The sequence below is a fragment of the Episyrphus balteatus genome, chromosome 1 (genome assembly GCF_945859705.1).
Source record: "Episyrphus balteatus chromosome 1, idEpiBalt1.1, whole genome shotgun sequence".
NCBI lineage: Eukaryota > Metazoa > Arthropoda > Insecta > Diptera > Syrphidae > Episyrphus > Episyrphus balteatus.
The window spans coordinates 149184351-149198663 of NC_079134.1; the positions used below are offsets into that span (position 1 = coordinate 149184351).

At 32.5% G+C, this 14313-nt stretch overlaps 1 protein-coding gene across 1 annotated transcript; it reads left to right on the forward strand.

Moving 5' to 3' along the window:
• The first annotated feature begins 30 nt into the window (after positions 1 to 30).
• Positions 31 to 13103, forward strand: LOC129911287 (uncharacterized). Its single transcript, XM_055989026.1, has 6 exons — positions 31 to 1067; positions 1123 to 1349; positions 1432 to 1537; positions 11557 to 11582; positions 11655 to 12816; positions 12873 to 13103. Exons 1-6 carry the CDS (start codon positions 135 to 137, stop codon positions 13101 to 13103), a joined length of 2685 nt encoding a protein of 894 aa, XP_055845001.1. The 5' UTR covers positions 31 to 134.
• Positions 13104 to 14313: the final 1210 nt, after the last annotated feature.

Consider the following 14313-nt stretch of genomic DNA (forward strand, 5'->3'; position numbering starts at 1 on the left):
TGAAAGGTATGCAACATGGTTTCAAAGGCTTGCAAGATGGGTTATCAGCTTTTAGTGATCATGAAGCTTGGAATCTTCCATCTGGATCAACAATAAATACCAATTATATCACACGAAGAGGTGAAAATGCCAAAATGACCTTTAAAGCTATTGATCAAGGTCATTTCCGAAGTACTTATGAAGGCAAAGATTTTACTATTTTAAACGGAAGACTTCTAGCTGATGAAAGTTTCGATGAAAAAGATAGGCAATTGATTTTACAGACTTATAATAATACTCTTCTTGGAATGCAACAAGGTTTAATGGGAATGCAACAACGAATGCAAATGAATGCAATGAGTGGCTCGAATTTTGCTTTCGCAGGAACAGCTTATGCCAGTACAACAATCGGTGGATCATCAGCTTTTGATCAAGGTGGAACGATTATTAGTAACTTAGAAGTTGGAGGAGGTTCTACAGGAGCTTTTTCGAGCTCATCAGGAGGTGATGGAGGATTAGCTTTTGCCCATGCCTCTTATAACCTAGCAACTGGTCGAGAGTCTCTGAAGAGAATACGTTCCTTAAACCATGGCAAGCGGATAAGTCTTCTCGAAGGAGGACCGTTGGCCAAACCACGACAACCAGTAATGGTTATAGAAGACATAAGCGATGAAAAATCGCCCAAAAAGCCTCGAAACTTTGACGAAGTTGATGGGAGCATATTAGCTGAACCAATTCTTCAGAAGACAACATTTACACCTAAAGCTATTATCTACGATGACCCTAAGACTTATGAAGCTCAAGATAAAAACGAACTTCCGCTTGCTAAGAGGTTGGACGAATACATTATTTCATTGGATGAAAATTTCAATTTAGAAAACAGATATCATTTCCATCAAGCAAAACCGAAAAGAGTCATTCGCAGAAAACTCAGTCCAAAGGATAAATTTCGACTTGAAAGTCCTGAAAAATACTGCTTATTTGAAGAAGAATGCTTAAAGTTACATAATCAATATCGTAAAATGCATGGAGTGCCACCTTTGGTTCATAATGAATTTCTATCTCAAGTTGCTAAAGAATGGGCAGAGGTAAGATAATTGAAATATCCAGACACTTGGAATTTTCATTTTTTTCCTTTTTCAGCATCTAGCTCTAAAGGATGCCTTCTATCATCGTCCAAATAATGAATATGGAGAGAATCTTTATTATGTTGAAGGAATTCCGTGTCGAGCTAAAATGGCTGTAAAAGCATGGTATGATGAAATTGATTTGTATGACTATGACAATCCAAAGTTTTCAAAAGAGGTGGGACATTTTACACAATTGGTGTGGAAGGATACGAGAGAAGTTGGTACTGGAGTAGCACAGATGTAAGAATATATAGAGTGTCTGGTATCCTTGATTGTCAATATTAAAGTTTTTTTTTTTTTATTATTTTCTATATTTTTGCAGAGGAAACAAAATTTGGGTGTGTTGTAACTATCATCCACCAGGAAACTATTCGAATCAAATAAATGATGAATTTGTACCGCGTCCTATTATTAAACGTGTTAAGAATTGAGATGAGATGATGAGAAAGTTTTTGATTTAGATATATCCGTCCAATTTGAGGTGTTTTTTGGAAATCAGAAAGCGAAGAAAAGAGAAGTTGGAAAATAAAACCAATTTATTGAAGAAAACATCACCACTTTTATAAAAGTTAGAAACTTTTTTGTTATCACTATAAAGTTAAATCAGTGGGTGGTTTTGCATTACAAAAGGTGAAGAATTTCTGATTTGTTTGGAGATTATTTTGATATTTGATGATATCAAAACTGTGATATTTAAGCATGGAGAGTTTAACAAATAAAAAAAATTAGAACTGGTTCAACTTTTGTAGGACAAAGTTTGTTTGTTTGTTTTTTTTTTTTTTTATCTGGTCATGTCATGAAATCGCATCCTAATGGGAGGGAATTGTTTTTCATGAAATCTCGTCCTTATAAAACACAATTTGTTACGAAAATCTGATCATGAGAGGAGCCGCCAGCATTTTGAAAAAAAAAAAACAGATTATCCATTGAACAAAGATAAAATTATCTAATAAATGAGTTTTTAACCAATTTTTTGAGTTGATTCATCTTTAAGTTATTGTGGGTCAAATTTCACCATTTCCGAATATGGTACCTAATATTAAAATGACGTTACCTGAATTCTTTCATTTTTTCGTGACTTATTGGAATGTTTTCAAGCAATAATTTGGTTTAAATTGATTGTTATTTTATATTTACATCAATAAAATATTGCTGCAAACTAAATAACTAAAGTCATTTGTTTCAAACCTGGTAGTTAAGAGTTTTTTTGGTGATTCCCTAAAGGGACAAATGAAATTTTTTTTACGACAAAAACTAACGATACCTGTCATATAATGGAAATAGAAAAACTACTATTTTTTAAAAACGGGGCTAACGATTTTGTTTAAAAATTTTTGCGTGTGGTATTACATCATACATATACCTATTTTTGAAATAAAAAAAATATATTTTGTATCGTTATTAACGGTACCTGCCATAGAACGGTTGTTTTGGTTTCTGAATATCTCGTACAAGATTAACCTGATTTCAACGAAAATTTGTATACAAAAGCGTTTAGGTACCTTAACCTATTGAAATTTTAGAAAATTTTCAAAAAAAACCATTTTTGGATTTTTAAAAAATATTTCAAAATTAGTTTTGAAAAATCCAGTTTTTGAAACCGGGTTAGTGAAAAATTTTGAAATTTTGGTTTTATGTGTTAATTAACTAATTCTTCTAAATGGCATACCAACTTTTTTTTGATTTTTTTTTTTTTAAACGGCCCTATTGATTTTCGAATTCTTTTTTATACAAGAAATCAAATGGCATACTTTATTTGGCATAGATCATTTAAAACGGTGCTTAGTAAATCATAAAAAGAGATTTTATTTTTTTCACTGCTTGTGAAATTCCCTAATTTTGGTAAATAAAAAGCTTTAACATTAGAGTAACTTTTACCATAAGAGCAAGTACGTGCGACTCCAGTCGTGCATTTTTTTTTTTTTTTATTTCTTAATATTTCTATTTTTTGTATATTTCTTTTATGAATTTTAAAATTTTTTTTGATATTTTAACAAATTTTAACATAAAAAGAAGTAAGTACGTGTGGCCCGGTAGTGCGAAGTAAGCATGCATGCATCAATTTCGACCATTTGGACTATTGTCGAAAGCGACCATTCTGCACAGTGGCGTAACTAGCTCTGAAAACATGTCTCACTTCCATGAGACATGTCTCGAAATTTCTAATGAGAAATGTCTCATGGTGATAAATGTCTCATGATAAAGGTCTCATGATAAATGTCTCATTATAAATGTCTCATGAGAAATGTCTCATGATAAATGTCTCGAGAGAAATATCTCGAGAGAAATGTCTCGAAAGAAATGTCTCGAGAGAAATGTCTCGAGAGAAATGTCTCTAGATAAATGTCTCTAGATAAATGTGGATAGATAAATGTGGATAGATAAATGTGGATTGGTAAATGTGGATTGATAAATGTGGATAGATAAATGTGGATAGATAAATGTGGATAGATAAATGTGGATTGATAATTGTGGATAGATAAATGTGGATTGATAAATGTGGATAGATAAATGTCGATAGATAAATGTGGATAGATAAATGTGGATTGATAAATGTGGATTGATAAATGTCGATAGATAAATGTGGATAGATAATTGTGGATAGATAATTGTGGATAGATAAATGTGGATTGATAAATGTGGATAGATAAATGTGGATAGATAAATGTCGATAGATAAATGTCGATAGATAAATGTCGCTAGATAAATGTCGATAGATAAATGTCGATAGATAAATGTCGATAGATAGTGGTATATTCGGGTTTTTGGATTTTTTTCAAAATTCCGAGAAAATCCAGTTTGAAAGTTCGGGTAAATTGTTTTTTTCGAAAAAGCCCCGAACCTTTGAACGATCCTGGAAGCTAAACCGCATGAGAGAAATTTTTGGCAGTGATGCCAAATTGTAGCTTGTGTCATGGGCTTACGCTTTGCACATTGTTAGATTTTTAAAAAGCTCATCTTCCATGTTAAAATGCCAAATCATGCCTATTTTTTCAGCATCGGGCTTAACTTTTTTTTAACCTTTAAGTTCTCCCAGTTTGAGAACCCGTGGACCTACAGTGATGGGAGTTGTACCCAAATGTAGGTTAGAGTCCCCGTTACGTTTGGGTATCAAAACAATTTTTTTACCCTTTTTCAAAATCCCGAGATATAGGCGTTGGAAGTTGGGGGTGCGAAAAAGCTTCTGGGAGCTGGATTGATAAATGTGGATAGATAAATGTGGATAGATAAATGTGGATAGATAAATATCGATAGATAAATGTGGATAGATAAATGTGGATCGATAAATGTGGATTGATAAATGTGGATAGATAAATGTCGATAGATAAATGTGGATAGATAAATGTGGATAGATAAATGTGGATTGATAAATGTGGATTGATAAATGTGGATTGATAAATGTGGATAGATAATTGTGGATAGATAAATGTGGATTGATAAATGTGGATAGATAAATGTGGATTGATAAATGTGGATAGATAAATGTCGATAGATAAATGTGGATAGATTAATGTCGATAGATAAATGTGGATAGATAAATGTGGATAGATAAATGTCGCTAGATAAATGTCGATAGATAAATGTCGATAGATAAATGTCGATAGATAGTGGTATATTCGGGTTTTTGGATTTTTTTTCAAAATTCCGAGAAAATCCAGTTTGAAAGTTCGGGTAAATTGTTTTTTTCGAAAAAGCCCCGAACCTTTGAACGCTCCTGGAAGCTAAACCGCTTGAGAGAAATTTTTGGCAGTGATGCCAAATAGTAGCTTGTGTCATGGGCTTACGCTTTGCACATTGTTAGATTTTTAAAAAGCTCATCTTCCATGTTAAACCGCCAAATCATGCCTATTTTTTCAGCATCGGGCTTAACTTTTTTTTTAACCTTTAAGTTCTCCCAGTTTGAGAACCCGTGGACCTACAGTGATGGGAGTTGTACCCAAATGTAGGTTAGAGTCCCCGTTACCTTTGGGTATCAAAAAAAACTTTTTTACCCTTTTTCAAAATCCCGAGATATAGGCGTTGGAAGTTGGGGGTGCGAAAAAGCTTCTGGGAGCTGGATTGATAAATGTGGATAGATAAATGTGGATAGATAAATGTGGATTGATAAATGTGGATAGATAAATGTGGATAGATAAATGTGGATTGATAAATGTGGATAGATAAATGTGGATTGATAAATGTGGATAGATAAATGTCGATAGATAAATGTGGATAGATAAATGTGGATAGATAAATGTGGATAGATAAATGTGGATAGATAAATGTGGATTGATAAATGTGGATTGATAAATGTCGATAGATAAATGTGGATAGATAATTGTGGATAGATAATTGTGGATAGATAAATGTGGATTGATAAATGTGGATAGATAAATGTGGATTGATAAATGTGGATAGATAAATGTGGATAGATAAATGTGGATAGATAAATGTGGATTGATAAATGTGGATTGATAAATGTGGATTGATAAATGTCGATAGATAAATGTGGATAGATAAATGTGGATAGATAAATGTGGATTGATAAATGTGGATAGATAAATGTGGATTGATAAATGTGGATAGATAAATGTCGATAGATAAATGTGGATAGATAAATGTGGATAGATAAATGTGGATAGATAAATGTGGATAGATAAATGTGGATTGATAAATGTGGATTGATAAATGTGGATTGATAAATGTCGATAGATAAATGTGGATTGATAAATGTGGATTGATAAATGTGGATAGATAGATGTGGATTGATAAATGTGGATAGATAAATGTGGATTGATAAATGTGGATAGATAAATGTCGATAGATAAATGTGGATAGATAAATGTGGATAGATAAATGTGGATAGATAAATGTGGATAGATAAATGTGGATTGATAAATGTGGATTGATAAATGTCGATAGATAAATGTGGATTGATAAATGTGGATTGATAAATGTGGATTGATAAATGTCGATAGATAAATGTGGATTGATAAATGTGGATTGATAAATGTGGATAGATAGATGTGGATTGATAAATGTGGATTGATAAATGTCGATAGATAAATGTGGATAGATAATTGTGGATAGATAAATGTGGATTGATAAATGTGGATAGATAAATGTGGATTGATAAATGTGGATAGATAAATGTGGATAGATAAATGTGGATAGATAAATGTGGATTGATAAATGTGGATTGATAAATGTGGATTGATAAATGTCGATAGATAAATGTGGATAGATAAATGTGGATAGATAAATGTGGATAGATAAATGTGGATAGATAAATGTGGATTGATAAATGTGGATTGATAAATGTGGATTGATAAATGTCGATAGATAAATGTGGATTGATAAATGTGGATTGATAAATGTGGATAGATAGATGTGGATTGATAAATGTGGATAGATAAATGTGGATAGATAAATGTGGATAGATAAATGTGGATAGATAAATGTGGATTGATAAATGTGGATTGATAAATGTGGATTGATAAATGTGGATAGATAAATGTGGATAGATAAATGTGGATTGATAAATGTGGATTGATAAATGTGGATTGATAAATGTGGATTGATAAATGTCGATAGATAAATGTGGATTGATAAATGTGGATTGATAAATGTGGATAGATAAATGTCGATAGATAAATGTCGATAGATAAATGTCGATAGATAAATGTCGATAGATAGTGGTATATTCGGGTTTTTGGATTTTTTTCAAAATTCCGAGAAAATCCAGTTTGAAAGTTCGGGTAAATTGTTTTTTTCGAAAAAGCCCCGAACCTTTGAACGCTCCTGGAAGCTAAACCGCTTGAGAGAAATTTTTGGCAGTGATGCCAAATAGTAGCTTGTGTCATGGGCTTACGCTTTGCACATTGTTAGATTTTTAAAAAGCTCATCTTCCATGTTAAACCGCCAAATCATGCCTATTTTTTCAGCATCGGGCTTAACTTTTTTTTTAACCTTTAAGTTCTCCCAGTTTGAGAACCCGTGGACCTACAGTGATGGGAGTTGTACCCAAATGTAGGTTAGAGTCCCCGTTACCTTTGGGTATCAAAAAAAACTTTTTTACCCTTTTTCAAAATCCCGAGATATAGGCGTTGGAATTTGGGGGTGCGAAAAAGCTTCTGGGAGCTGAACGCTTTGACCTAGAGACATGGGAGTGGTGCCATATGAAAGCTTATATTCTCAGCTACCCGATAGTGGTAAAATCAGGTTTTTGGATTTTTTTCAAAATTCCGAGAAAATCCAGTTTGAAAGTTCGGGTAAATTGTTTTTTTCGAAAAAGCCCCGAACCTTTGAACGCTCCTGGAAGCTAAACCGCTTGAGAGAAATTTTTGGCAGTGATGCCAAATGGTAGCTTGTGTCATGGGTTTACGCTTTGCACATTGTTAGATTTTTAAAAAGCTCATCTTCCATGTTAAATCGCCAAATCATGCCTATTTTTTCAGCATCGGGCTTAACTTTTTTTTTAACCTTTAAGTTCTCCCAGTTTGAGAACCCGTGGACCTACAGTGATGGGAGTTGTACCCAAATGTAGGTTAGAGTCCCCGTTACCTTTGGGTATCAAAAAATTTTTTTTACCCTTTTTCAAAATCCCGAGATATAGGCGTTGGAAGTTGGGGGTGCGAAAAAGCTTCTGGGAGCTGGATTGATAAATGTGGATAGATAAATGTCGATAGATAAATGTGGATTGATAAATGTGGATAGATAAATGTGGATAGATAAATGTGGATAGATAAATGTGGATAGATAAATGTGGATAGATAAATGTGGATTGATAAATGTGGATTGATAAATGTCGATAGATAAATGTGGATAGATAATTGTGGATAGATAATTGTGGATAGATAAATGTGGATTGATAAATGTGGATAGATAAATGTGGATAGATAAATGTGGATTGATAAATGTGGATGGATAAATGTGGATAGATAAATGTGGATTGATAAATGTGGATAGATAAATGTGGAAAGATAAATGTGGATAGATAAATGTGGAAAGATAAATGTGGATAGATAAATGTGGATAGATAAATGTGGATTGATAAATGTGGATTAATAAATGTGGATAGATAAATGTGGATTGATAAATGTGGATAGATAAATGTGGATTGATAAATGTGGATTGATAAATGTCGATAGATAAATGTCGATAGATAGTGGTATATTCGGGTTTTTGGATTTTTTTTCAAAATTCCGAGAAAATCCAGTTTGAAAGTTCGGGTAAATTGTTTTTTTCGAAAAATCCCCGAACCTTTGAACGCTCCTGGAAGCTAAACCGCTTGAGAGAAATTTTTGGCAGTGATGCCAAATGGTAGCTTGTGTCATGGGTTTACGCTTTGCACATTGTTAGATTTTTAAAAAGCTCAGCTTCCATGTTAAACCGCCAAATCATGCCTATTTTTTCAGCATCGGGCTTAACTTTTTTTTTAACCTTTAAGTTCTCCCAGTTTGAGAACCCGTGGACCTACAGTGATGTAGGTTAGAGTCCCCGTTACCTTTGGGTATCAAAAATTTTTTTTTACCTTTTTTCACAATCCCGAGATATAGGCGTTGGAAATTGGGGGTGCGAAAAAGCTTCTGGGAGCTGGATTGATAAATGTGGATAGATAAATGTCGATAGATAAATGTGGATTGATAAATGTGGATAGATAAATGTCGATAGATAAATGTCTCTAGACAAATGTCTCAAGATAAATGTCGATTAATAAATGTCTCTAGATAAATGTCGCTAGATAAATGTCTCTAGATAAATGTCATGAGAAATGTCTCATGAGAAATGGCTTATGAGATATGAGACATATCCCATGGCTAATGAGACATATCCCGTGAGACATGTCCCATGAGACATGTCTCATGAATCATATCCCATGAGACATGTCCCAAGAGTCACACTTACCGGTGCCAGGAGCTGACTGTCGATGTTATTTCGTTGACGACCGCAGCCAAACTGAATATTGTGAGTGGTGTGTGGCCCTATTTATAGCAAAATATGATCCTCCCGCAGAAATGTTTAATTCTATTTCTTTTTTTGTTTAGTAGTAGGTACACTCCGCCCCTGGGTGTGGTGTTTTAAGTTTTTTTTTTTTTTTTTTCTTGATAGACAAAGTCAGATTGGTAGGGTTTTCAGACCCATCCTTTGCTAGTTTTGTATGGCATGATTCTGGAGGGTGGACCCTCCAGAACTTTTTATTTATATTTTTTTTATTTATTATAAAATTGATTTCTGTTAATTCGACCCCCCAATACCCCTCCTCTATTAATCAAGTTTTATTTGAGGTTTATAGATTTATGTGAATTTTTTTATAAACGTCTTGTGCTCTGGTCTCATGGGGGCCCCTATAATTCGGGGGCCCTGTTACATTGATACAGCTGATGCAGCACCAGCTACGCCTCTGATTCTGCATTTTAATAAGTTGCTCAACTGGGTCGCACGTACTTTTATGGTAAAAGTTGGTAATCACGTAAATACTAAGGATTTTGAAAAATAATTTTAATTAGTCATTTTTTTTAACAGATTTCTGACAGTGCAATATTGCTGAAGTTAAAAGTCAATTTTTGAAAATAATCCCTCCCATTTAGATAGGAGAAACGAATTCCCAAAAGAATATAACAAAATGTAAATATTGCAATTCAGTAAAACAAACTAAAAATATATTTGTATCATTAATTTTTTTTTTTAAATTAAATAAAAATTTTAAAACAAAATTTTGAATTGTTTTGAAATGACAAGAACATCTCTTTAAATAATTTTAACCTCTTGCATTTAATTTCTTGTTTAACAAAAGAAATAAAAAATCTTTTAAGCTGCGTTTTAAAATAATTGTTTTTTTTTTTTTTTTAGAAAAACAAAATCAAAAAATATTTTTGGTTAATTTAGTTCTTAATTTTGCCACTAAGGTGTTAATAAAACGTTGAGAATGTGTCTGATTTTATCTCGAGCTGCATCCCAAACCAATAAAGTAATTTGCTTTACAGGTTCGATTCGAAAATAAATTTTTCCACAAGTTATATTTTTATCAACAATCAAAAATAGACGAGTTATTCAATAAAACTTGTTTTTCCTTAAATCCAAGATGGCAGCTATGGCTGAGCTCAATTTTCCCAAAAAAGCTCTCAGTGACCCCTTCTACCGTCCTATGTAAAAAAAATTCACGATTTAATTTTTTCCAATTGAAATGTTTATTTCGACTGGGCTAACAATCGGGTTCGAGTCGGTTGATTCTTGATTGTGAACACTATTCAAAAACACGAGCTCCAAACAAGGAGCTTTTAAAAATTTTCGAAATTATTAGGTACTTGTTGAAGGACCCCACAGCCAGTCTTAAATTTTGATACAATACAATTTTTGATTTAAATTTTTGTTTTGTAATGTAATAAATTATTTTATTTAAAAAAAAATTATATCAAATTAGATTTTTTTTTAAATGCACCTTGATAAATTAATTTTTGTTAGCACACTTTCTTGGAACTTTTATAATATTTTTTTAACTTTCAAGAGCAAATTTTATGTTTTTTTTTTTTATTTTTATTTTTTTTACTTTTGTAACAAAAACAAATTAAAAATTTAAGCAACATGAACTTTAAGAGCCGGTTCGTGTGACTCAGTCGCGTATTTCATTTTCTATGGGTATGCCCTAGTCTGGGAAAATAGAGCCCCAAAAACTTGTTTGATACAAGGCCCTAAATAGCTAGCTCTATTACTGCGTACTTCTTATAAGTTATGTGATAAATAATTGATAGAAAGTTTGTTGCCACTTATTAGGAAGCTATACCGCTTAATGTTCTATCATGATGAAATTGTTCATAAATGTATTTTGGAGGTGTAATTATTGTATCTTTAGTGAAAAGGATGACTCACACAGCACAGAAATGGTATAGATTACATATATATTTTTGGTAACTTCGTACGTCAAAACATATCTTTACGAGTACTTTCCAATAGATAAGTCGCTTGTTTATTTTTATTAAACTAATTCAAGGAAATGTTTAGATAACGTTCTGTCACGTCGCTTCGTTTCAAAAGTTATCCATCATACTAACTAAGCCTTGACTTATTAAAATGATAAACCAATTAAACAAAAAAAAATTCAACTTGAACCCTTTCCAATAAAAACAAAGGTAAGTTAAGTGTACCCAAAATGTAAATAAAACTTTGTTATCGATATCTATCGAACCTTATCATTTAGCAACACCCTTTTGAACCCCCGCATTTGATAACCCGGTTTGAATTTCTATGAATTACTTCAACTTCAAAATTGAGTTCTTCAGTTCAGGTATTCCATAACAGCGAGAGAGATACCGATTTGATATTTCCTGCTATCAAAAGAGTATCGGTACATAAAGCGATAGTGTATGGGGGTACTTAACCAAAGATAAGGCCTTCAAAGCATACAATTCAATAAATTTTAAGACCACACTCAGTCAGAAATTGTCTTGAAGTTGGTGGTCAATTATAGAAAAAACTCTCCGGAATGCGCCTCAGGTAAGTTCAATAATTGATAATAATAAATTAAATTCTTTGAGAAATAATAATAAATTCTTGTGTAATTTTAAGAATTTGTTGTGGCTGTGTTATCGATAGCAAGGGACGTATTGGATTTATTCAAAAACAAAAAGGACGAGCTATTGAACTTCAAACTGGACCACCGTTAAGGGATCAACCAAGGCAACAAAGTGTTGAAACAATTGCTTTGGAGAGTTTAGCAAGAGATACGAAGTCAGAACTTGCACGGGAAAAGGAAACGAAAAAGCGGAAAAAATCTGCATTCACCACATATCTTCGCGAATTCACCACACTTTCAAATTCTCGCACTTCCAATGAAGGGAATATTAATCCTGGTTTCAGTATCTCTTCGGAATGTATCCCGAAGAAAATTTCTCCTAATCAAAGAACATCAGTTTTTAACTCACCGAAATTGAAAACATCGATATTCCCCACACTAGTTTTTGGAGACTCCATCCCAATTATTAATTCAACATCAAATTTTATTTATATATCAAAAAATGGGAAGAAAAATGAAATGAAATTCGAACAAATTGCACCTGAACATTATCGTGGTGTATTTAAAAATAACAAATTCACCATAGTGAATGGTGAACTTCTCTCACAAGATGGCACTTTTGATGATTTTGAAAAAGAATTGATATTGAAAAATTATTTACAAGCTATATTAGCTATGCAACAAGGTGTAACAGGATTTGAGGAGAAGATACTGAATTCATTACAACAGAAACTCCCCACAATAAATCATAAAAGACTCTCCGAACTCACCATACCGAATGAATCTAAAATTAAAGTCAATTTCACCGCCGATAATGGTGAAAAATCACATATGACATTTAAACAAATCAAACCAGGACTATTTCGAGGAACTTTTAACAAAAAAGAGTTCTCCATTGCAAATGGACAAGTTTTGCCGCTGAGAAGGTCTGATTGGGGTCTTAATAAGGAACTTATTCTAAGTTCCTTTCTAAGAGCAGTGATGGGAATGCAACAAACCGAATTGGGTGTGCATCGTGGGGAATGGGCAATGGAAACAAAACTTTCTGGCAATCAATTAAATCCTATGGAACTACTTAAAGCTGCATGTCCTGAAAGACGTTTTCTATTAGAATCTGAAAGCTTAAAGATTCATAATGAATATCGAAGGATTCATGGAGTTCCGCCATTGGCGCACAGTGAATTGCTATGTGAAATGGCTCGGGAATGGGCTGAGGTAAATCCATATAAATCTGATAAATTAAATTTTTATAAAATATATTTCCATTAAAGCACTTAGCTTTGAAAGATACAACACATAAAAGATCCCACGATGTGTATGGTGAGAATCTTTATCACTCCCATGGAGTGCCATTAGATGCAAGAGAAATCATCTCAACGTGGTATAATGAGATTAAATCCTATGACTTCAAGAATCCGAAGTTCACTAATGAGACGGAACATTTTACACAGTTGGTGTGGAAGGATACCAAGGAAATGGGAACAGGAATAGCACAAATGTAAGGAGATTATTTTTTTTTTTGCTTTTTGTAGAAAGGTGGAAATCATGGTTTTTTTTTCGTTTTCAGAGGAGACAAGATATGGGTTTGCTGTTATTATTATCCACGAGGAAATGGTTTATCGATGCCGTTTGAAGAGTTCGTTTCGAAGCCGTGTAAATTTGATTAAAATTAAGACTGAAATTGATTTATTTAGTGAATAAAATGTTAAAATAAGCACGTAGGGATTTATTATTCTTAAGTGTTCAAATGATTTATTTAAAGAAATTTAAGACAAGTTAAGCTGAAGAAGTGTAAAAGGGAGCATACCGAAATTCTGCCTTTTTAAATCCCGTTTTTCGAAAATCCCGAAATTTTTTAAAATACCGATTTTTTAAATCCCGTCTTCTGAAATCCCGGTTATCTAAAATCCCGATCAATTATAATCCCGCATTTTAAAATCGCGCTTAATCCAGAAAATCCTGTTTTTACAAAATATATGCTTAATGCATAAATAAAAAAAAAATCATGAGAAATAGACAAAAAATTAGTAAAACTGGGGTCGAACTACGGCTTACGTTCGTTATCGTATTGACGCTGTATGTCTCTATCATTTTCTTCTGATTAAATAGAGAGAGCAATAGTCAAAACTTTAACAAACTTATGCCGTAGTTCGAACCCTGATTTTTGCGTCGTAAACGACCACAGAATATGTAGGTACCTACAACATGGTATACCTATGAAAAAGGTATTTCCTTTATTAGAACATAAAATAATTAAAACCTTAAATTGAGTTCACAAATAAAAGAAATTTCATTTAATTAGATATTAAAATTGTTGAAATGCATCCAAATATAAGTTGAAATATAATTAAATGAAATTTCTATTGTTTGTGTAGTGTGTACTTAATTTAAGGTGTTGTGATAATTTTATGTTATTATAAATCTATGGGATTATCATTTTTAATTGTTCTTCTGAAACTTTAAAGTAAATATTAGTTTGTTAATTGATTTTTTTTAATCATAAATTATACTGTTAACAAAATTAAACTTTTTTTTTGTTGCCGGAACAAAAATATACTTTTCTGAAGGTTTTCGGTGTGCTGAACTCGAATCCGAAGTCAAGTTGAGTACACCAAAACCTTCAGAAAAGTATATTTTTGTTTCGGCAACAAAACCCTTGTAAAACAGTGTTATTTTTATATAATATTTTTTTTAGAAAAATCTATCCTTTTT

Coding starts and splice junctions, on each gene's coding strand:
- LOC129911287 (XM_055989026.1), top strand. CDS start 135: ATGACCTTTAAAGCTATTGATCAAGGTCATTTCCGAAGTACTTATGAA. Junction 1,068..1,122: donor TTGCTAAAGAATGGGCAGAG/GTAAGATAATTG, acceptor TTCCTTTTTCAG/CATCTAGCTCTAAAGGATGC. Junction 11,583..11,654: donor CTCTCCGGAATGCGCCTCAG/GTAAGTTCAATA, acceptor TGTAATTTTAAG/AATTTGTTGTGGCTGTGTTA.